Source organism: Bos mutus, chromosome 11 (genome assembly GCF_027580195.1).
Source record: "Bos mutus isolate GX-2022 chromosome 11, NWIPB_WYAK_1.1, whole genome shotgun sequence".
NCBI classification, from domain to species: Eukaryota; Metazoa; Chordata; class Mammalia; order Artiodactyla; family Bovidae; genus Bos; species Bos mutus.
The window spans coordinates 33,201,392-33,225,632 of NC_091627.1; the positions used below are offsets into that span (position 1 = coordinate 33,201,392).

General features: G+C 39.9%; 1 protein-coding gene and 1 non-coding gene across 3 annotated transcripts in view; both read right to left on the bottom strand.

Moving 5' to 3' along the window:
• Positions 1-18,980, bottom strand: part of ASXL2 (ASXL transcriptional regulator 2) — a 109,442-nt gene extending 90,462 nt beyond the window's left edge. Inside the window, exon 1 of one of the 2 annotated variants that reach the window (XM_070379239.1) lies at positions 18,563-18,980. In XM_070379239.1, the coding sequence (XP_070235340.1) occupies positions 18,563-18,619 (57 nt within the window). In that variant the 5' untranslated portion in view covers positions 18,620-18,980. The remainder of the gene's footprint in view (positions 1-18,562) is intronic. The other variant, XM_070379237.1, reaches the window with a different exon arrangement.
• Positions 18,981-22,298: 3,318 nt separating this feature from the next.
• LOC102285527 (small ribosomal subunit protein uS8) lies at positions 22,299-22,744 on the bottom strand. The gene has a single exon (XR_001351451.2). It is a non-coding gene; the product is annotated as a small ribosomal subunit protein uS8 (transcript).
• Positions 22,745-24,241: the final 1,497 nt, after the last annotated feature.

Sequence of the window (24,241 nt, forward strand, 5' to 3'; positions counted from 1 at the left end):
GTGAACAATGCAAGTTGCAGAATTGTAAATGTCATTTAACTCCTTATGGAGGGGGGTGTTATACATATGTGAAGAAAGTTATCTTAAACCATTATCACTGTTTTCTACTGGTAAGAGAGTTAGATATGTAAATTCTTTGTATCCTTAAGCACCCATTAATTGTACTGTATACATATACATTAATAGAGCCCTGTAGATGTGACACTGTACAGGAGACAGGGATCAAGACCATCCCCATGGAAAAGAAATGCAAAAAAAGCAAAATGGCTGTCTGGGGAGGCCTTACAAATAGCTGTGAAAAGAAGAGAAGCGAAAAGCAAAGGAGAAAAGGAAAGATATAAGCATCTGAATGCAGAGTTCCAAAGAATAGCAAGAAGAGATAAGAAAGCCTTCTTCAGCAATCAATGCAAAGAAATAGAGGAAAACAACAGAATGGGAAAGACTAGAGATCTCCTCAAGAAAATTAGAGATACCAAGGGAACATTTCATGCAAAGATGGGCTCAATAAAGGACAGAAATGGTATGGACATAACAGAAGCAGAAGATATTAAGAACAGATGGCAAGAATACACAGAAGAACTGTACAAAAAAGATCTTCACGACCCAGATAACCACGATGGTGTGATCACTGCCCTAGAGCCAGATACCCTGGAATGTGAAGTCAAGGGGGCCTTAGAAAGCATCACTACGAACAAAGCTAGTGGAGGTGATGGAATTCCAATTGAGCTATTTCAAATCCTGAAAGATGATGCTGTGAAAGTGCTGCACTCAATATGCCAGCAAATTTGGAAAACTCAGCAGTGGCCACAGGACTGGAAAAGGTCAGTTTTCATTCCAATCCCAAAGAAAGGCAATGCCAAAGAATGCTCAAACTACCGCACAATTGCACTCATCTCACACGCTAGTAAAGTAATGCTCAAAATTCTCCAAACCAGGCTTCAGCAATATGTGAACCGTGAACTTCCTGATGTTCCAGCTGGTTTTAGAAAAGGCAGAGGAACCAGAAACCAAATTGCCAACATCTGCTGGATCACGGAAAAAGCAAGAGAGTTTCAGAAAAACATCTACTTCTGCTTTATTGACTATGCCAAAGCCTTTGATTGTGTGGATCACAATCAACTGTGGAAAATTCTGAAAGAGATGGGAATACCAGACCACCTGATCTGCCTCTTGAGAAATTTGTATGCAGGTCAGGAAGCAACAGTTAGAACTGGACATGGAACAACAGACTGGTTCCAAATAGGAAAAGGAGTGCGTCAAGGCTGTATATTGTCACCCTGTTTGTTTAACTTATACCCAGAGTACATCATGAGAAACGCTGGACTGGAAGAAACACAAGCTGGAATCAAGATTGCCAGGAGAAATCTCAATAACCTCAGATATGCAGATGACACCACCCTTATGGCAGAAAGTGAAGAGGAACTCAAAAGCCTCTTGATGAAGATGAAAGAGGAGAGTGAAAAAGTTGGGTTAAAACTCAACATTCAGAAAACAAAGATCATGGCACCTGGTCCCACCACTTCATGGGAAATAGATGGGGAAACAGTGGAAACAGTGTCAGACTTTATTTTTTGGGGCTGCAAAATCACTACAGATGGTGACTGAAGCCATGAAATTAAAAGACGCTTACTCCTTGGAAGGAAAGTTATGAACAACCTAGATAGCATATTCAAAAGCAGAGACATTACTTTGCCAACAAAGGTTTGTCTAGTCAAGGCTATGGTTTTCCCTGTGGTCATGTATGGATGTGAGAGTTGGACTGTGAATAAAGCTGAGCGCCGAAGAATAGATGCTTTTGAACTGTGGTGTTGGAGAAGACTTTGAGAGTCCCCTGGACTGCAAGGAGATCCAACCAGTCCATTCTGAAGGAGATCAGCCCTGGAATTTCTTTGGAAGGAATGATGCTAAAGCTGAAACTCCAGTACTTTGGCCACCTCATGCGAAGAGTTGACTCATTGGAAAAGACTCTGATGCTGGGAGGGATTGGGGGCAGGAGGAGAAGGGGACGACAGAGGATGAGATGGCTGGATGGCATCACTGACTCGATGGATGTGAGTCTGAGTGAACTCCGGGAGTTGGTGATGGACAGGGAGGCCTGGCGTGCTGCGATTCATGGGGTCGCAAAGAGTCAGACACGACTGAGTGACTGAACTGAACACTTCTTTAAAAAAATGTATTCTTAGTCTAACCCAGATGAGGTTTGATTTGTTTTGTCAGAGTGGAATTGCTTTAAATTTATAAATTTACTTGACAAGAATTAAAATCTCTTTATTGATTCTTCAAATATAGGTGCAACGTCACTCTCTTTGATTTTCCAAGTCTATTCTCCATCCTCTCCCAGGATTTTGTATTTTCTTCACCTAGATTCTATACACTCCTTATTCAACTTTGTGTGTGCATGCATAGACAATAGACACTTCAGTTGTGTCTGAGTCTTCGCAAGCCTATGAACTGAAGCCTGCCAGGCTCCCCTGTACATGGGATTCTCCAGACAAGAATATTAGAGTTGGTTGCCATTTCCTTCTCCAGGGGATCTTGTTGATCTAAGGATCAAAACAGCACCTTTCATCTCTTGCATTGCCAGCCAGGTTCTTTACCACTTAGCGCCACCTGGGAAGCCAAATTATTGGGATATAGGTACTCTATTTATATATTTACTTTAACAATCATCTTTTTAAACTCTTACCTAGATTTTTTAGTTGATACTTTGGGGATTTCTAATAAATAAGCAGTCACAGTATCTGCAAATAGCAACTTTTTTCTTCTTTTAATGTTTGCACCTCATTTATTTTTCATGCCTAACTACAGTGGCTACAATAACTAAAACAATGTTAAATAAAATAATGAAAGCAAATTTTCTTGTCATACTTTTCATTTTTCCATATGTTTATCTCTAGTGTTTCACTATCATTGTGATGTTGGCTACTAGGCTGAAATTTTCTTTATGTTATAAAAATATCTTTCTGCCCAAACTCAAAAAACAACAACAAAAAAAACAAAAGCAGTCAGGTAATGGAAGTTTGGGTAAGTCCTTCTTTTTTTAAAGGACAATATGCTGAGTTTTATTTCCGCTATTGCCAAGACTGCTATTTTAGAAGGAAAATAAATTTAAATAAGCCAAACACAGAGTCAGTTATATTTAAGTCATCCATACACAGAAAGAAATTCTAATTAAGTTTACCTTCCTGGGTATGTGTATGTATAATCAAAAGGTTTTGAACAGACACTGAATTTAAATAACTGCTTTTTTAACATGTGAGATAATCATATAGCTCATACCTGTGAGGTAACACTAGGTGCTATAACCAAATCCCAAAATTTCATTAGCGTAACACAATACAAGTTATTATTACATTATAAACAGTTATTGAGCTGTGAACATATTATTAACAGTTCAGTGCACCTGATTCCTACTCAGTGGGCACACCCTGCTCTTAAATACCTTGACCCAGAAGTGACACATTATTTCTGCTCACATTTCCCTGCCAAAACAGTCACTTGGCACCACCTAGATAAGGGGGTCTAAAAAATAAAATCCCTGCCTAGGGAGCTGGGCAAGTACCATCTCTACATACAGTTGCTCATTTTTAACCTAATAATTTGATAAATTAATAATTTCCTAATAACAAAAGGAACTTTCATTCCTGGAATACATTCTGATTAATCATGGTGTGTTGTTTTACTATATTGCTGTATTTATAATTTACATACATGATTGCTTAGTAAAATTAGCTTATTTTCCTTTTCTTTTTAGCCTGTTTGTTAAAATATGAGTTTCAATATGAGCACAGAAGAACTGTACAAAAAAGATCTCCACGACCCAGATAATCACGATGGTGTGATCAAAGACCTAGAGCCAGACATCCTGGACTGTGAAGTCAAGTGGGCCTTAGAAAGCATCACTACGAACAAAGCTAGTGGAGGTGACAGAATTCCAGTTGAACTATTCCAAATCCTGAAAGATGATGCTGTGAAAGTACTGCACTTAATATGCCAGCAAATTTGCAAAACTCAGCAGTGGCCACAGGACTGGAAAAGGTCAGTTTTCATTCCAATCCCAAAGAAAGGCAATGCCAAAGAATGTTCAAACTACTGCACAATTGCACTCATCTCACACGCTAGTAAAGTAATGCTCAAAATTCTCCAAGCCAGGCTTCAGCAATATGTGAACCATGAACTTCCTGATGTTCAAGGTGGTTTTAGAAAAGGCAGAGGAACCAGAGATCAAATTGCCAACATCCGCTGGATCATAGAAAAAGAGATTCATGGGGTCGCAAAGAGTCGGACACGACTGAGCAACTGATCTGATCTGATGAGTTAGTTAGCTTATTTCTATTATATACATGGTAGGTGTTCAATATTTTAAGAGTAAAAGCACTATCCTGTCAGAAGGGAATTTGAGACAACAAATTCAACAATACCTAATCCAACAGATATACAGATCCTAGTTGCCATTATACAGACAGAAGTAATTTACTATAGAAATAAAGCATAAAGAACACCGAAAAAACCAGGAAGCTGATATATCCTGAATAATGTCAGTATTAAAACTTTTTTTAAAAAGTCATAATTTTCTGAAAACCTCTGAAGGACTTGACAGTTTTTATTGAAACCTTGGCCATCACCTGTCACAGAGAAGGATGTTACCTTCCACAGGCCAATGCCAATCCAAAAGTACTCCAGAGGACATTTGGTATGAGAGGAGTTGGACAGTAAACTGGAACAAGAAGACAGGAAAATCTACCCTGAATTCTAGGAAATGGGAGTATAGCCCGAATAATGAACACGCTGCCTCCCGATTCAACTCCTATATCTCTCTTCCTTAGTCACATTACTTCAGCTACACTGGCCTCCTCATAGTTGCTAGACCAAGATGGCACACTCCTGCCTCAGAGTCCTCGTAACGCCTGCTCCCCCTCTGTAGAGGGCTCTTTGCCCGATTATCTGCAAAGCTTGCTCCTTTATCTCTTTCAAATGTTTGGTCCAAAGTCAGCTTCCAGGGGATTCTCTGATGGCTCAGTGGTAAAGAATCCACCTGTCAACCCAGGAGACTCAGGTTCGATCCCTGATCTGGAAAGATCCCACATGCTGCAGAACAACTAAGCCCACGAGTCACAGCTATTGAGCCTATGCTCTACAGCCTGCGTCCCACAACTACTGAAGCCTGTGTGCCTAGAGCCTGTGCTCCACAACAGAAGAAGCCCTCGCAACAGAAGAAGCCACAACAGAAGCAGCAGCCCTCACGGTAAGAAGCCAGCGCACCGCAACTGGAAAGCAGCCCCTGCTTGCCCCAACTAGAGAAAAGCCTGCATAGCAATGAAGATCCAGCACAGTCAAAAATTAATGCAATAGAAGTTAAAATACTTAAAAAAAAAAAAAACTGTGTGCTAAAGGACAAGAAAGTAAAGGGCCTTTCCTGGTGGTCCAGTGGCTGAGACTCTTGAGCTCCTAATGCAGGGATCCTGGTTAGGGAACTAGATCCCACATGCCCCAATGAAGAGTTTACGTGTCGCAACTAAAGATCCTGCACTGCCTAACCAGGACCCAGTGTAGTCTAATTAATTAAGTGATTGATTAAAATATTTTTAAAGACCATTTCTAAAAAAAGTGAAAGAACCCACAAAGACAATATTGTGTGTCTGATAAGGTACATGTATGCAGTATAATCAAAGCTATGGTTTTTCCTGTAATCATGCATGGATGTGAGAGCTGACCATAAAGAAGGCTGGGTGAGTGCCGAAGAATTGATGCTTTTGAACCTGGTGTTGGAGAAGACTCTTAAGAGTCCCTTGGACTGAAAGGAGACCAAACCAGGCAATCCTAAAGGAAATCAATCCTGAATATTCATTGGAAGGACTGATGCTGAAGCTCCAGTACTTTGGCCACCTGATGTGAAAAGCCAACTCACAGGAAAGACATCTGATGCTGGGAAAGACTGAAGGCAGGAGGAAAAGGGGACAACAAAGGATGAGATGGTTGGATGGCATCACTGACACTCAATGGACATGAGTTTGAGCAAGCTCTGGGAGATACTGAAGGACAGGGAAGTCTGGCATGCTGCAGTCCATGGGGTCGCAAAGAGTTGGACACGACTGAGCAACTGAACTGATGCAGTATATGAAGAATTCTTAGAAATCAACAAAAAGACAAATAATTCAATTCCTCAAAAAGTTAAACAGAGTTAACATATGGCCTAGCAATTCCCCTCCTACATACCATAAAGAATTAAACATTCGTTAACACAAAAAGTTGTACACAAAATATTCACTGCAGCATTATTCATAATAGCCAAAAGTATAAACAATCCAAATACCCATCAACTGATAAACAGATAAATAAAAGGTGGTATAGCCATGAGGGAATTTATTCAGCCACAAAAAAGGATACACACTATAATATGGATGAACTTTGAAAACATTATGCTAAAGTGAAAAAAATGAAACACAAAAGGCCACATGTTGTAGGACTCCATGTATATGGACTGTCCAGAACAGGCAAACCCAAGACACAGAAGGATTAATGGTTACCAGAGGCTAGTGGGGTGGGGGGGGGGGGGAGTATGAAAAATGACTACTACTAATAATAAAGATAATGAATATCAGTGAGACTGAAAACAAAAAGAGAAAGATTAATGAAACCAAAAGTTGGTTCTTTCAATTGATTTTTAAAAATTGATAAATCTCTAGCCAAAAAAAACAAAAGGGAAAAGACAAATAACCAGTATCAAGAATAAAGAGGGGATATATTACTACAGACTGCAAACAATAAGAGAACACTACCAACAACTCTACAGACATAAACTCAACAACTTAAATGAAATGGACCAATTCCTGGAAAACTGCAAACTACTAAAATTTACACAAGAAGTCTGAATAGTTCTATAATTATACTAGAAATTGAATTCGTAGTTAAAATGCTCCCACCAAGGAAATCTCTAGACCCCAGAATGCTTCAATGGTTAATTCCATCAAACATTTAAAGAAGAAATAACACCAGTTCTATACACAGTCCATTCTCATTATTCACAATAGTTATGCTCTACAAAGTCACCATGAATGTTAAATTAGCAAATACTGATCCACTGCTCCTAAGTGAAATACAAAGTTCCTACAAGCCTCTGGTCATGTTTTTGTCAATGTGACCTTGTTTTACATGCTTCTGTTTGGAGGTATCTTATTTAATACATGTTACTGACTCACTGACTTTGAACTCATGGCCAAAAGGACTGTAACTCACACCTAAACACAGCTTATCTAACACAGGTATTTTCTCCATGAGGCACAGTTTCCTTGCATTTAAGAATGAATGCTAGACAGCACTTCAGTACTACACTTGGGAGCCATTTTAAATAGTGAAAGCCTAACAAAAAGCACAAAAATGCGCACACCATGACATTAAATAGACCGCCAAAAGGCACATTTTTCACTATGAGAGCTGTAACAAGAAGGCACAGCATCACCTTGTGTGACTTCAGCAGAGATCTCAGCGTCAGGTGACAAATGTTTTGCCACTCAGCCAATGTCCATGAATAGACCAAAGTGCCACGTACTGATTTTGGGATGAGGAGTAAATTTTAGCAAGCAGGTAAATCCACAAATACAGCTGACCCTCAAACAATACAGGTTTAACTGCATGGGTCCACCTATACAAGGAATTTTTTTCAACAGTAAAAACTACAGTATTACACAATTCAAGGTTGGTTCAATCTATGGATGAGGAGCCACAGATATGGAGGGCTGCCTACAGGTCACTTGAAGATTTTCGACTGTACAGAGAGGGTTGGCATCCCTAACACCCAAGATGTTCAAGGGTCAACTGTATTGAATCCACGAATAGTGAAGATCAATTGTAATCTCTCTCAGGAAACAGAGTAGGAAGGAAGACTTCCTTTTTTATGAGGTCAACACTATCCTGATACCAAAGCCAGTCATAAACAACACAAAAAAACTACAGATTAATATCCCTTATGAACATAGCTATAAATGTCCTCAACAAACCCAGCAATATATATAAAGTATAATACACAACCAAGTAAGGTTTCTTTCCCCAGGAAAGCAAGGCCAATTCAAAATTTGAAATATCAATGTAATCCACCATATTAAAAAGTCTAAAAAGTAAAGTGTTCACAAAAAACACGTTCATCAAACCTCTGTCATTTGCTACCACCTCTGTCTGCAGGAAACAGACTTGGGAAATACATATGAAGCAAATCCAATACTAAAAAGACTGGAAAAGCTGCCCTTCTTGCTGCCCACCCATCTGTTCTCAAGGTGTGACTTTTCTATCACAAACCTATAATTGTTTTTCTCCTAGCAAAAATATTCTAAATTTGATCAGAAATAAATATACCTGTTGGACACAACTGAGTGACTGTACTGAACTGAAATATCCCAGTATTTTTTCAATTCTTTTATTTTTGGCTGCGCGGGGTCTTCACTGCTGCTCGTGGGCTTTCTTAGTTGCGGTGCATGAGCTTCTCCTTGCCATGGCTTCTCTCGCTGAGGAGCACTGGCTCCAGGTGCGTGGGCTCAGTAGTGCAGCACCCAGGCTTAACTGCTTCACAGCATGTGGAATCTTCCCGGGCCAGGGATCAAACCCATGTCCCCTGCATTGGCAGGCAGACTCCTATCCACTGCACCACCAGGGAAGTCCAAATAAATTAATGTTTAATGATGTTTTCACAAAAAGCATCATGGAACCCAGAGTCACTGTGATACACAACTCTAGAAAGCAATATTCACATAAAATACAATATGTGAATATGAATGGCTCCCCCTGGAGTTGTGCAACACAGACTCCTGATTGATTCTACCACCTCAACAACCCAGAAGACCAGCGGCACAGAGGAGAGCGGAACAGGAAGAACAGTGGCATAAGAATTCAGAGAAAAGAAAAATCAACATGAGCTAGAATTAAGTGGGAAAAGAGTTTGCTTTCTTTTTTCCCTCTCAAAAATCATACAATTCAGTTGTATTGAAAAACATGCCAGAACCTCCTATTAGGTCAAGATTTCAGGAGACTGGCAGATCTTAAGCATAGGCTTCTGTTGGAGACCTGTAAGCATGAGAGGTGTACATGGAATGGGTATAAAATAAGAAACACTGAATGATGGGGGGAAAAAATGTATACCCCTAGGCATCCTTTTAATTCAAGAGCCCTATTCTAACCCTGATAACCTCTCTGTAGCTAGACTTTTCAGCTCTCTACAATACACCCCACAAATGGCCCCAAACACAGACAATGATGTTGTCACCTGCAGAAAAACATTACAACTACTAAAACAAAAATATCTGTCAGTTCAACTTCTACAACTCTCCACATTTGGATCCTAGATTGTCTTTTCTGGCCTTATCTTTTACTACACTTCATAAGACTCAAAGGTAAATCAGCATGCATAAAACATACGCTGCATTTTTTCAGCCTTCCTTCTGCCTGGAATACCCTTATCCATATTCACCCCTGAATATCCAGGCCAAACCCTCTCTGAGACCAACCTTTCCATGTTCCTTCCTCCACTAGATTTTAATATTACTTTTAGTTTGCTATTATACAACCCCAACAACTCAAATTTATGGTATGATTATGGTTTATGATGAACTTAGGTGAACCCAATACCAAGTTATCTAATAGTTCTGTGCAGGATTCTGGCCATGGCTTAAGAGGGTCTTCTGCTGAGGGTCTCACAGAGCTGAAACAGAAGTGACAGCTGGGACTGTGAACTTATCTGAGGTTTGGGATTCTTTTCCAGGCTTACCATGAACCTTACTTGTTGGCAGGTTTCAGTCCCTTTCTGTTTTATTGCTGACTTTTTGCCAGGAGTCACTCAGAAACTTGAGGCTGCCTGCCATTCCTTGCTACGTGCTTTCTCCATAGCGGTTCACAAAGTCTAAGTCAAGAGAGTGGGATCTGGCACACAATCTCCTAAAGCACGATATAGAGCTTCCACTGCATTCCCAAACTTGTCTACAGCTTGTTCAGGTCTCTGTCATTCATTCCACACTGACCTTGGGAAACAAGTGGCAAATGGGGTCCCTGAGACTAGAAAGCTTTTCATTAGAACTGTTTCAAACCTCTACACCTGATAAGAAATAACATCTGTACAATATTCAGTTTTCTCATTCAGAAACATAAGATGATCTACATTTATTAATTTTTCAGTAACATTAACAAACCATGCTTACAACACTTGCAACCCCTTGGACTATACCTGGCTAAGCTGCTCTGTCCATGGGATTTCCCAAACAAGAATACAGGAGTAGGTTTCCCAAACACGAATACAGGAGTAGGTTGCTATTTCCTTCTCCAGCTTCCCAACCCAGGGAGCGAACCTGCATCTCCTCCATTAACAGATGGGTTCTCTACCACTGAGCCACCAGGAAAGTCAACAACATACCATGTATCGTCAAAGAATTTTTCACATGTTCTAGCCTAATCATCGGAGAAGGCAATGGCACCCCACTCCAGTACTCTTGGAAAATCCCATGGACAGAGCAGCCTGGTGGGCTGCAGTCCATGGAGTTGTGAAGAGTCGGACAAGACTGAAGCGACTTAGGGTAAATTCTATTATCTCTATCTTAAAGTTGGGGGAAATTGAGAACAGTTAGTCTAAAGTCCCTACAACTCCCAAAGTGGTCCTTATACCAAAGCACCAGCATCACCTGTGAACTTATTGCAAATGCAGAATCTCTGGCTACACTGCAGACCTACTGAATAATCATCTACATCATAATAAGCTTCCCAGATGATTCTTATACACACTAGTGTTTGAGCACTGATTTAAATGACTTGTCCAAGCTGACACAATAGGCTCAATAAATTAAACAACCAAAATCAGATCCAGATTGTTAAGGTTATTCCCAAGCTGCTAATAAAAATAGTCTTGGGACTTCCCTGGAGGTCCAATGATTAAGACCTTGGGCTCCCAATGCAGGGGATATGAGTTCAATTTCTGGTCGGGGAACTAAGATCCTGCATATTGCTCAGGAGATGCCAAAAAAAATATATATATATATATATATATACACACACACATATAAATATATATATATGTATATATAGACCTATATTCCTCTTTACATCTTTCATAGGTGTTTAATGATATACATGAAAAGTGTTCATTATCTTTATCTTGTAATCCACCTTTTTGACATCTTCTTTCTCCTTCTCTCCCCTCTCCACCACTCTCACACACACACAAACACAATGTCAAAGAGAAAACCTTTCCAAAAATATCAATTTCGTGGGTACCATCCATTTAAACTTACAAAATTTGCCAGAACCACTCAAATTATATAGGAAACTATAAAATCAATAGCAATACATTAAAATTTTTATGTTACTCTTTAGAATAAATCACTAACATCGTTAAGCACTTTATTTGAAACTGAATATGGCTAAACCAACTACTAAATAATTCAGACATCAGTGGGTTAAAGATTCAAGATGATGTGGGCCACCCCAAGCTATTGAAAGTCCATTCTAAATGCAGTATCAATGATGTTTGCTGCTAAACATCAGCAGCAAAAGAATTTTCAAATGACAAGTGTTTCACAACATAATTTTTACTAAAAGAGCAAATTACCGAGAAGATGCAGTAATTAATTAGGTTTACAGTGTCCCTTGATGTTCAGGACTCAGTACATGTGTTTTTACAATTAACCAATTTTAGTTTTGCCAAGCAAGGTCAGAAGTAAAATTACCACAGAAATATCCAAATGTAATTCAAAAGGGTCTTGGAAGGCAAATACCATGGTGTGTCTTGAAATAACTTTCTTTCACAAACAAGAGAGAGGTACTGAACCAGTTTTCCTGGCAAACAATACTTAATATAGTTGACTAATTTTACTCAAATTGTGCTCTCTTTAAAGTGACAACAGTGTCTTATCGCCAATAAAAAAGGTGAAAAACAACAACAAAGATTTAGCACTCATTTCTGCAGGTAGAAACATTTAAAAGAAAAGTCTCTGCCATCAAGAAGCACAGTCTTACTGATACATATGAACTGAATTTCTTCCTACTTGTTCATAACAAAATATGCATTTTATGTGGGGAATATACACCTTTACAGCTAAACATTTTTTTAAAGCACTCACTTATAATCTTTGAGAATGTTGTTCTTAATAGGACGTAAAACCTAGAAAAACACAAAAGGTAAAGATTGACAAATTTATTTATTAATATATTAACATAAAAAAATGTCTGGGCAGAAAAAAAAAATGCATAAATCAGTCAAAGCCAAAATTGGGAAACAGATCTGTGACATGTATCACAAAGGGCCAGTTTTCTTCATCTACACTGCACTCTTAGAAACTAGAATAAAAAAGACCAGGAAGCAAAAAAAAAAAAAAAAAGAGTTTACTGAAAAATACACAGAAAGTCAATAAGCATAGAAAGTTATTCTATAACAGCCACTAAACAAACCTAGGTATTTAAGCTTAATTAATATTAAGTAAAATTCAAAATTCAGTTCCTTAGTCCCACTAGTCACATTTGAAGTGCTGAATGGCCACACGTGACTAGTAGCTAGCGTACTGGACAGCACAGATACAGATCATTTCCATCAAGTTCTACTGAACAAAACAACTAAAGAAATGCTCTGTTAATGTACCAAAATGGCAAAGACAACAGATCCAGCAGGGCGTGGCAACCCAATTCAGTATTCTTGCCTGAAGAATCTCCATGGACAGAGGAGCCTAGAGGGCTACATCCATGGGGTCGCAAAGAGTCAGACACAACTGAGTGACTAAGCACGTTAATTTCAGTTTGGTAACTAAATTATTTTCAATATTTGCATATGCATTTAATTCCTATTTTCAGTATAGTGACTCATCCAAGACTCTCTACATACTGCCGTTCTACTTTTTTAAAAATAATGAGTCTAGGACTTCCCTGGTGATACAGTGGGTAAGAATTAGCCTGCCAATGCAGGGGACATGGGTTCAATCCTTGATCCAAGAAAATTCCACATGCCAAGGAGCAACTAAGCCTATGCGCCACAACTACTGAGCCCGCACTTTAGAGCAGGAGAGCCGAAACTAACGCGCCCATGTGCTGCGACTACTGAAGCCCGTGTGCCTGGAGCCTGTGCTCCGCAAGGAGAAAAACCACCGAACAAAAAGTAGCTCCTGCTCTCCGCAACCTGAGAAAGCCTACAGGCAGCAAGGAAAAGGCCCTCCACACAACCAAATATAAATGAATGAATGAATGAGTTATTTTTTAAAAGAGCCTATATAACTGTAATAGAAAACTAACACTATTGTTTTTAAGTCTTATCTAAAGAATTCGAAACTTAAGTACGCTCAAAAACCTTTTAAAAACATGATAAATCAAACTGTACTAAAAGTACTAAATCGCACAATACTACAACACTATAAACTATGAGGATGGCCTCTATGAGATATGGAAAGAAAGAAAACAGAACTGGTGGAGCATTCCAAGTCTTCTGGCTTCCCAGGTGGCCCTAATGGTAAAGAACCCACCTGCCAATGCAGGACTCATAAAAGATGCAGCTTAGATCCCTGGGTCAGGAAGAACCCCTGGAGGAGGGCATGGCAACACACTCCAGTATTCTTGCCCGGGGAATCCCATGGACAGAGCAGTCTGGCGGGCTACAGTCCATAGGGTCACAAAGAGTAGGACATGACTGTAGCGACTTAGTATGCATGCATATATTAATAAAAAGGATAAAGACAGCAGACAAACCTTACTTATCAGGTTCCTGTAGTTCTATCTTCCACACAACTGGCCTCCTTCCAGATAGCTTTTGTAGTGAAAACATAATGCCCTTTCACTGACAGCAAAATTGCACAGTCTTTTAAAAGTAGATAGATTTTGTGGATGAGGAAAGAGTAAGGACTTCTGCAAATTTGACATCATTTTCTCAGCTCCTGTCATAATTCTAGGAGATGCAGCAGCAGCACTTTCCACAGAAATTTTTAACTTATATGTTCAAAAAAGATTTTTTTCTTTCCTTTTTCCTTAGTTTGTGGCCTTTCAAGACAGGAACATGAGAAGAGGAGAGAAGGAAGGATGAACTGAAAATAATAATACAAAATATAAGGGCAAAATACAAGGGAACTTTACTTCGGTATTAAAGCAAAAATGAAGATCTCTCAAGCAAAGAATGCCCTAGCACAAACAGACCTGCAGATGGAAATCTCATAAACATATCTAATATCTTATAATTTTATGTCAATTATACCTCAAAAAAAACTGGTTAATTTTGAAAAGTATGGGTTAGAGCAGTTTCTCAGTTTTTCACCCATGCTCTTCACAATCTTTCTCATTCTATTTTTAACATATTCCAGGAAGATTTTGTCCAGTTTTACCTTCTATAAAACAATATTACAAAAACAATATATTTCTTTAGTATGGTTTTCCAAGATGCACACTCTCCTGGAGATTCTAACATTTACAAGTACAAACATAAGACAAACACAGACATAAAAAGACTCTGGCCAACCAATACAGGTCCAAGGAGATATCCCCAGGCCTGGCCATACTCCTAGCAGAAGATAATTACTTATGGTCAAGATTAAAAGAACTGAAACTTTTTAAGTTAATACATCTGTTTTTTCTAAAGTATATTTTAAGACTTTTTTCTTTCTAATCGTTACATGTACTTTATCATTTTACTTTTAAGTAATTCTTTTCTATTTTCAATACTTCCTACAGAAAGGTAATTAGCTTATGAGAATTATTCCTTTAATACAAATTTTCTTCCACTCTATTCCCTAAAGTTAAGTAACTTTAGGCCAGTGTGGTAAGTCGCTTCAGTCGTATCTGACTCTTTGCAACCCTATGGACTGTAGCCCACCAGGCTCTTCTGTCCATGGGGATTCTCCAGGCAAGAATACTGGAGTGTGTTGCCATAACCTCCTCCAGATCTTCCCACCCCAGGGCTAGAACCTGTGGCTCCTGTACTGCAGGCAGATTCTTTACCACTGAGCCACCAGGGAAGCCCAAATGACTTTAGGTAAATAACATAAATTTTAAAACCTATGTACCTTCCAAACAGTATTAACCACTAAGTGAAGTCTAGATACAAAAAAAAAACTTTTCCTTCTGTCTAGATATCACATGCTAAAGATCTACACTCGCCTGCTATTCTCCTCACCTCTAACACCCATTCTTCACTTACACTCTGACCACTTCACTCCTCAAAGATAACCTAATGCAGTCTCTAAGGTCTGCTGCTCTCTTTCACCTACAATCACAACAAACTTGTCCAAAAAAGACATTTTTCCCTTTTGATGTGTCCCCAGCCGTGGTGGGTGACAAGGGAAAACGTCAAAAAAAAAAAAAAAAAAAAGTATCACCAAAATTATACTCTTTTGAAAGTTCTATTTTGTAAAAACAGCTAAATTCCTCAGGGATGTCACCTAATGTGTACATGATACAATGCTTTGTTTTGCTTAAAAAAAAAAAAAAAAAAATGAGCGGAACTTCGAACACAGTTCTAAAGTCAATGTAAAGATTTTCAGTATCTCTGGCTTACTACAAATTTTTCTGTTTTAATTGCACCAAATACTATCCTGCAGGTCTCTCATCCAAATCACATCATCACCACTATCACTGCTACCTTTAAAATTTAAAACACGTAATGGGAGTTCCCCGGTGGCCTAGGGGTTAGTATTCCAGTCTTGCCATGGCCTGGGTTCTGCCATGGCCTAGGTTCAGTCCCTGGTAGGGGAACTGAGATCCTGCAAGCCACAGGGTGCAGCCAATAAATAAATAAATTTAAAATGTAATAGGGTTAACTAAATACTTGAATAATGCTTTTTATACCTAGTGTATTTATGAGACAAATATAAGATCAGTAGGGACACAATCCAGTGCTGTGAATGAGCATTCAAGTTCAACTGAATCTTAATTCCATTATTTCTCTGTGGGATGTCTTCAGTTATTGGAACTCATCTATTCTCTACATTTAAGCAGACTTTGGCATAATCTCATAATTATATAATAATTATGAATCACATTATTTTTCCTTTTTCAGGTTGTTCACAGCAATCCTGTATCAATTTGTGTAGCTCTCTCACATACACACAAAACCCCAAATCACAAACATATGTGATATAAATACATATATACGTGAGTAATTTTATCTATTGCTCTATTATTGGTCAGGAACACAACCCCATTTTAGTAACGTTCTCTAAAACAGGATAGCTCTACAATGTAGGTACCAAGAACATAATAAAATATGAAGTAGACATTGCCTATACTCAATGAATAATTTTAATATATCCTTTCTGAAACTCTGTTCATAGAACATTTGGCCTTAATGCCTATGAGGTAAGTTTAAGACTTGCTTCTCCTGGTTCTCTTAATCTTATAAAATATACAGTTTCCTAATTTAGGTCAAAGTTATCTCTGTCAAACCACTAACTTTCTGATCTCATTACTCTGCATCTGAAAATATTAAAGATTTACTTTTGTTTATTCTTCTCACATTTACTTCTACCTATTTCTCCTGTAAACAGAAACCTTTGACCACTGAGGTTTAAATACTTTATAGATGATAAAAAAGAGTAGAGTGTTTTCTAGATTTTGGATACTAGAAAAAAGAAGTTTTAGTGTTACCATTCTCTTTCTAAAATTCATTTTTATTTAGTCTGAGCTCTTATATATTTGCCAGAATCAAATAAAAATACCAAACCACTAATACACCAATCGCTTCAGGAACTCACTCAAAGATCTACTGATTAGCTCTAGTCTTTACATCTTCTAAATATTACTTGCACATAACTAGCTAAGGCTTGAAATGTTTGTTATAAATGAGCAAACATAATTATTTACTATAGGAAAATAGACTGTAGATGCAAATTTTTCCTGTCACAATCTCCCAAAGATTAGACTGTTTTATCCAAAGAGATAATTCATAAAGTACTCATGAAATTCTAGAGACTTAAAATTAATTAACACAATGAAGACTGGGATCTGGTTACTTATGAATAAAATTTACTATCCTTCTTTAAAAGAGGTCTTGAGGTAGTGTTGATCAAGTAGAACAATTCCTCCTTCACTCCTTTTGTGAAGGAGGAATTTCCCCACCACCCAACAAAATTATTTCTAGAGTTTTTTCTTTGGAGGGAAACGACCAGCAATTACAGTTATGAAGGTACACTGTAAATGAAAGCACTCAACAAATAAAATGTGCTTTTATTTATTCACTAACTTTTACACATTTCCTACTAACCCAGACAAACAAGTTTAAGATTCATGAATCCTCTAAAACATACCATTTACAAAACAAATGCACAAGATTTACAAAGCAAATGTGCAAGAATGAATAAACAAAAATACCCAGATTTGGGGAAATAAAAAAGACGGGGCGGTAATATATCAAATGTTAACAGAGCTTGGTTAAATGCATGACTTATTTCCTTCTTTATACTAAAATACTATAATTTCCCTAACTTTCCCACAGTGAACATTTGTTACTTCAGAAAACTCCCCTTTAAAAAATAAAACATACAACACACCATAAAGAGGGGCTTCATTCAGAGGGGCTCTCCAGGTTGTACAAGTATTACTGTCATGATTCACCATTAAAAATAATGCTTCCATCCTTCTCGCCTCCCAACACTAAAACGCTGCTGTCTCACGTCCTATTACTTTTCTGCTGCACCCTCAGAAGATGGAATGAACCTGACTTTCTCCAAACCTTTCATTTCTAAATATATATACATGGACGCTTTTAACTTTTTCATAAAAAAACATAAAAGTTCTCACTCATCCTCAATACTCTGTTTTTTAAACCTACTTCTAAATTTCGTTAAGATAAATTTAGAAGGAAAAAAAGGATGGTTTTATCCACTAATCACAACTTCGTGAGGCCATCACCACTTTAGCTACGGAAAAATCAAGGCCGGGTAAAACTACAGGTCCCACCATGCATTGCTGCCTTGTTCAGAGTAGGTCTCTACGGAAACAGGAAAAAAAAAAAAAATTCTACAAGTCCCACCTGTTACTTCGTTTCTAAACACCTCCTGCACTTTCGGCTCCAACAGCAAACATAAAACAAGAGCCTCGTGACCTCCGGCCGGATCCAGGAGCCCAGACAAGCAGGGGCCCCGGAGTCGAGCGGTGTGCCTGCTACAGCGGGTCAATTCTACCCAGTTCCACCGCTCCCCTCTTCTTTCTGGGGCTGGGTGCATGCACAAGCCTTCTCCTATCCGCATCCAATGGGGGCTCCTCAGCCGCACAAGGGAGAAGAACCGGTTACTGTGCAAGCACAACAGACTTCCCCATGCTGGGGCAGGGGCTACCACAGAGTGGGGGTGAGAGCGCAGTGACTCCAACAGGCAGCTTCAAAACACCATAGAGGAACCACCGCAGACGCGGGGAGAAGCCACAGCCCTGCGGCGACCCTCTTCCGCTAGGCGCCTCCATTCCCACAGGGACCACAAGCCCGACACAAACCGCCGCCCTCGCCGCGCGGTTTTGTGCCCCCCTTAGCCGGGTCGCAGTGCCACTGACCTCCCTTCCCCTGCGACCGAGGGAGGGCGGCGAGGGAACGAAATCCTCCCAGCCTTCCCGTCCGCTCCCTCCGCCTTACCGTCTTGGCGGCCTCCGCCCAGGTCCTGCCCTTCTTCCTACGGCCCTTTTCCCTCATGTCGGGTCTTGAACTGACTGGGAGGCTCCCGTGTCCGGGCTCCGGCCGCCCTCCCTGCCTGCTCTGCTCTGCGCTGTTCTTCCCGCGGTGCCGGGAAAGGTGGGAGAAAGGGGAAGTCAGGCCGGAGGAGCACCGGAGCAGAGGAAGCGACGGGGGTGGTGCGCTGGGGGCGGTCTATGGGGCGGCCGGTCCTCCTGCTGCCGTTACCACTGCTACCGCCGCTGCCATATTGGGTCCTTACTGTACAGGCAGCCGCTACGGTCATGTGACCGCTCCCGCGCGGCCGTCACTACTGTACGCAGCCGGCCGCGCGAACGAGCGTGTGCGCGCCCCCGCCTCCAGCGCGGGGCCACAGGGAGAGCGAGCCGGCCGGCCGCGGCGTCTGGCCACTCCCCCGTCCTTCCGTTCTCAGCCTCTCCTCCAGAGCATGCGCAATGGGGAGGTCCGACGCTACGTTGCGTCTGGCGTCCTTCGCTCACGCCTATAGCGAAAACCTGCCTGCGGAAGCGGAACTTGATCCGTCCGGGAAGGTTTATTGGGCGGTTTCTGACCGCGTGCGGGGCGCGGTGGTGTCCGTAGAGCCTGGGAAGAGTTAGGCTCTTCCTTTGGGGGTGACTCTCTCAGCTGTCATTTTCGATAAGCCTGTAACTTGCCTTTTCTGTTTGTCCATGTTAATTTTTTTAAAGGTTATCTTTTTGAAAATTTGCCACAGTTCTCATCTACTTATTTGCCGCACTTGATAGATGAGGCAATCTGAGATTGAGTGATGCCACACTAGAATGAGGTGAAGCCAAAAATCAAATCACAAACTCAGAGTCCTTTCCGTCACCTCAGAATGCCTCTCAGTCTTAGGTAACCTTTATTTTCAGGCCACCAATAACTACATTCATGCTTTTTCATGTGAATGTCTCATCAAGGACACAAATGGTGTCTTTTTTATCTTGGTGAGCTCATTGCCTGGCTCAGTGCCTGTACATATCAGGCGCCCAGTAAATATTTGCTGAATGATTCAGCTGGATCTGTGGTCAGAAACCATTATTTGTAGTGACCATAACGACCTCCTGAAAGATCCAGAATGTGGCATCTTCCGTCGCATTGTTCATGTCTATATACTTTGCAAAGTAAATAGAATGTATAGTAATGCCTAGTAATCTCCCAAACCCACCTGCTTCCAGAACCTGCTTCTGATCTACTAAATTGGAAAAGACTTTGATGCTGGGAGGGATTAGGGGCAGGAGGAGAAGGGGACGACAGAGGATGAGATGGCTGGATGGCATCACTGACTCGATGGACGTGAGTCTGGGTGAACTCCGGGAGTAGGTGATGGACAGGGAGGCCTGGCATGCTGCGATTCATGGGGTCGCAAAGAGTCGGACACGACTGAGCGACTGAACTGAACTGAAACTTACTATATTCTAAAATAGGACTGAGGGACTTCGCTGGTGGTCCACTGGCTAAGACTCCACTCCCAATGCAGCAGACCAGGGTTCGATTCTTGGTTGGGAACTAGATCCCACATGCCACAACTAAAGATGTAGTGCAGCTACGTAAATATTTTTTAAAAATAAAATAGGACTGAGAGTTGGGCTGACTCTTCGGAGAAAACATAGCTGAGAACAGTCCTTATCTTGGAGTCCAGAATAGATTTCAGAAGTATGTGGCCCCCTGAAATTATGAAAAATATTTTGTGTGTATTAGCTGTGCATTTTCTGAGAAAAGAATTTATAACCTTTCCTCAGTTTTTAAAAGGGATCAGGGGATTTACCAGGTACTACTACTACTACTACTACTACTACTACTAAGTCGCTTCAGTTGTGTCCGACTCTGTGCGACCCCAGAGACGGCAGCCCACCAGGCTCCCCCGTCCCTGGGATTCTCCAGGCAAGAACACTGGAGCGGGTTGCCATTTCCTTCTCCAATGCATGAGAGTGAAAAGTGAAAGCGAAGTCGCTCAGTCGTGTCCGACCCTCAGCGACCCCATGGACTGCAGCCTTCCAGGCTCCTCCGTCCATGGGATCCTCCAGGCAAGAGTACCGGAGTGGGGTGCCATTGTGGTAAAGACTTGGTGCTCCCAATGCAGCAATCATGAGTTTGATCCCTGTTCAGGGAATTAAGATCCTGGTTGGTGGGAGGTACAGCCAAAAGAAATAAAAGGAGTCTGTTACACACTAGCAGACAAAGTCTTAATAGGGAGTATGAGAGGCCATCTAGATACTTCATTATTTTTCTACTTCAGTCATTGAGCAAACAACCCCATAGCAGCAACTGGTAAGAAATATATTTTCACAAATTCCTTTAATAACTCATAACACTCTCTGTAACACTCTAGGTATGTACCATGTCACTCTAAAGCCTAGGTCAGTTCAAGAAGCCTATCTCCATTCCCAGTTGTTGACTGGGATTTGCCATCTAGCCCAAATTTTAAGATTTTTTTTTCTATTTCTGTGAAAAATGCCATTGAAATTGTGATACAGATTACATAGACTTTGTAGATCACTATATGCAGTATGGACATTTTAACAGCATTAATCCTTCCAACCATAAGCGTAGAATATCTCCTTTTATTTGTGTTTTCTTCAGTTTCTTTCATCAATGTCTTACAGGGTATAGATCTTTTACCTCCTTGGTTAAATTTATTCCTAAGTATTTCATTCTTTTTGATGCTATTGTCAATGGGATTGTTTTCTTAATTTCTCTTTCTGATAGTTTGTTGTTAGTGTATTAAAATACAACAGGGGGATTCCCTGGTAGTCCTATGGTTGGGATGTGGGCTTTCACTGCCATGGACTTGGGTTTGATCCCTGGTTGGGGAGCTAATATCCTACAAGCCACATGGTATGGCAAAAAAAAAAAACCCAAAAACAAAAATTAATGCAACAGATGTTTGTATTGATTTTGTACCCTGCAACTTTACTGAATTTGTTTATTTGTTTTAATAGTTTTTGGTGGAGTCTTTAGGATTTTCAATTAACATATATAAAATCCTGTCATCCGCAAATAGTGACTGTTTTGTCTCTGCCTTTGTAATTTAGATGTCTTCATGTCTTTTTCTTCCTAATTTCTCTGGCTAGGACTTCAATACCATGTTGAATAAAAATGCCAAGAGTGGCATCCTTGTCTTGTTCCTATTCTTAGAAGAAAAGCATTCAGCTTTCCTCCATTGAGAATGATAGCTGTGGGCTTATCAAATATGGCCTTTATTTTGTTGGGGTACATTCCCTGTATACCAATTTATTGACAATTTTTATCTTAAAAAGGATGTTGAATTTTTTCCAGTGCTTTTTCTGTACCTATTGAAATGATCGTATGTTTTTAGCCTTCGTTTTGTTAAATGTGTTGTAGTGTAACAATGATTTGTGGATATTGAACCACCCTTGCATCCCTAGAATAAATCCCACTTGATCATGGTATATGATCCTTGTAATATACCATGAAATTAGTTTACTAATATGTTGTTGAGGATTTTTGCATGGGTGTTCCTCAGAGATACTGGTCTCTAATTTTCTTTTGTTGTCGTGTCCTTGTCTGGTTTAGGTTGGCCTCGTATAATGATTTTGGAAGAGTTCCCTCCTCTTCCATTTGCTGTAAAAGCTTGAGAAGGCTTGGTATTAATTCTTCCTTAAATGTTTGGTAGAATTCACCATGAAGGCATCTGGTCCTGGACATTTCTTTTTTTTTTTTTTTGTCCTCTGAGGCATTTTATTTGTATGTATTACATCCCTAGAAAAAGAATCCAAGGATTTTCCCTCCTGTATGTTTTCGTCTTGCTTCTTCATGGTCCATGATGCCAGCTGAGGTTGTCAGTATAATGAAACCAAACTGACGGGATGGGAGCAGGTTATTCTGCCATTTTTCTAGATCTTTGAGTTGCACATCAAATCTAGGGCTGATCACTCCACACTTATTTAGCCTGCCTGTAAGGTTCACAACAATTTTCCCAGCCCTGTGATCATCAATGATTTCAAATTCGCCAATGTAACCATGCTTCATCATCACTGTTAGAAACCTGACGATGACTTTGGAGCATGGCCTAATAAGGACCTGGCGTTTGCCTCTCTTTTCGGCATTGTTGATACTCTTGAGAGCATCGGCCAGGACATTCAAGCGCACCATTCTGGCGGCAGGGAAAGATGGCGGAAAGAGCTGGACATTTCTTTGTTGGGAGGTTTTTGACTACTGATTCAATCTCCTTACTAGTAGTAAGTCTATTCAGATTTCTATCTGTTCATGATTCAGTCTTGGTAGGCTATCTGTTTCTAGGAATTTATTCATTTCTTCTAGGATGTCCAAAATGTTGGCATATAATTATTCTTGTTGTTCAGTTACTCAGTAGTGTCTGACTCTTTGCATCCCCATGAACTGCAGCACACCAGGCTTCCCTGTCCTTCACCATCTACTGGAGCTTGCTCAAACTCATGTCCGTTGAGTAGGTGTTGCCATCCAACCATCTTGTCCCCTGTTGTCCCCTTCTCCTCCTGCCTTCAGTCTTCCCCAGCATCAGGGTCTTTTCTAATGAGTCGGCTCTTTGCATCAGGTGGCCAAAGTATTGGAGCTTTAGCTTCAGCATCAGCCCTTCCAATGATCCTCAGGATTGATTAATTATTCATAGTTGTCTCATGATTCATTATATTTCTGTAGTATCAGTTGTAATGTCTCCTCTTTCATTTATAACTTTATTTGAGTCCTCTTTCTTTTTTCTTGGTTAGTCTAGCTAAAGGTTTGTGTATTTTGTTTATCTTCTTAAAAAACTGTTCTTCGTTTCATTGATCTTTTCTACTGTCTGCTAAGTCTCTATTTCATTCATTTCTACTCTGATCTCTGTTATTTTCTTCTTTCTACTAACTTTGAGCTTAGCTTGTTCTTCCTTTTCTAGTTCCTTGAGATGTAAAGTTAGGTTGTCTATTTGAGATCTTTCTTTTTTCTTTTCTTTTTTTGCCATGCATGCAGCTTATGAAATTTTAGTTCCCCAAATAGGAATTGAACCTAAAGTCCCCAGCAATGAGAATGCCAAGTCCTAACCACTGGACTGCCAGGGAATTCTGAGAGCTTTCTTTTTTCCTTAATGCAAGAGTTTATTTCTGTAGCCTTCCCTCTTGAAACTGCTTCTGCTGCATCCCAGAAGTTTTATTATGTTGTATTTCCATTTTCAGTTGTCTCAAGGTTTTTTTTAATTTCCCTTTTGATTTATTGGACCCATTGTTTGTTCAGGAGGATGTTGTTTAGTCTCAGCATAGTTGTGAATTTTTCAGTTTTCTTCTTTTAATTGATTTCTAGTTTCATATCATTATGGTTGGAAAAAATGCTTGATAGAATTTCAGTTTTCTTGAATGTACTAAGATTTGTTTTTGTGGCCAAACATATAATCTATCCTGGAAAATGTTCCATGTACACACGAGAAGAATGTATATTCTGCTGCTGTTAGATGGAATGTTCAGTAAGTGTCTGTTAAGTCCATCTAGTCTAACATGGCATTAAGTCCAAAGTTTCTTTATTGACTTTTCTTTCTGGATGGCCTATTCATTGTTGAAAATCGTATTTTTAAGTCTTCTACTATTATTGTAATGCTGTATATTTCTCCCTTAAAATCTGTTAATATTTGCTTTATATATTTAGGTGCTCCTG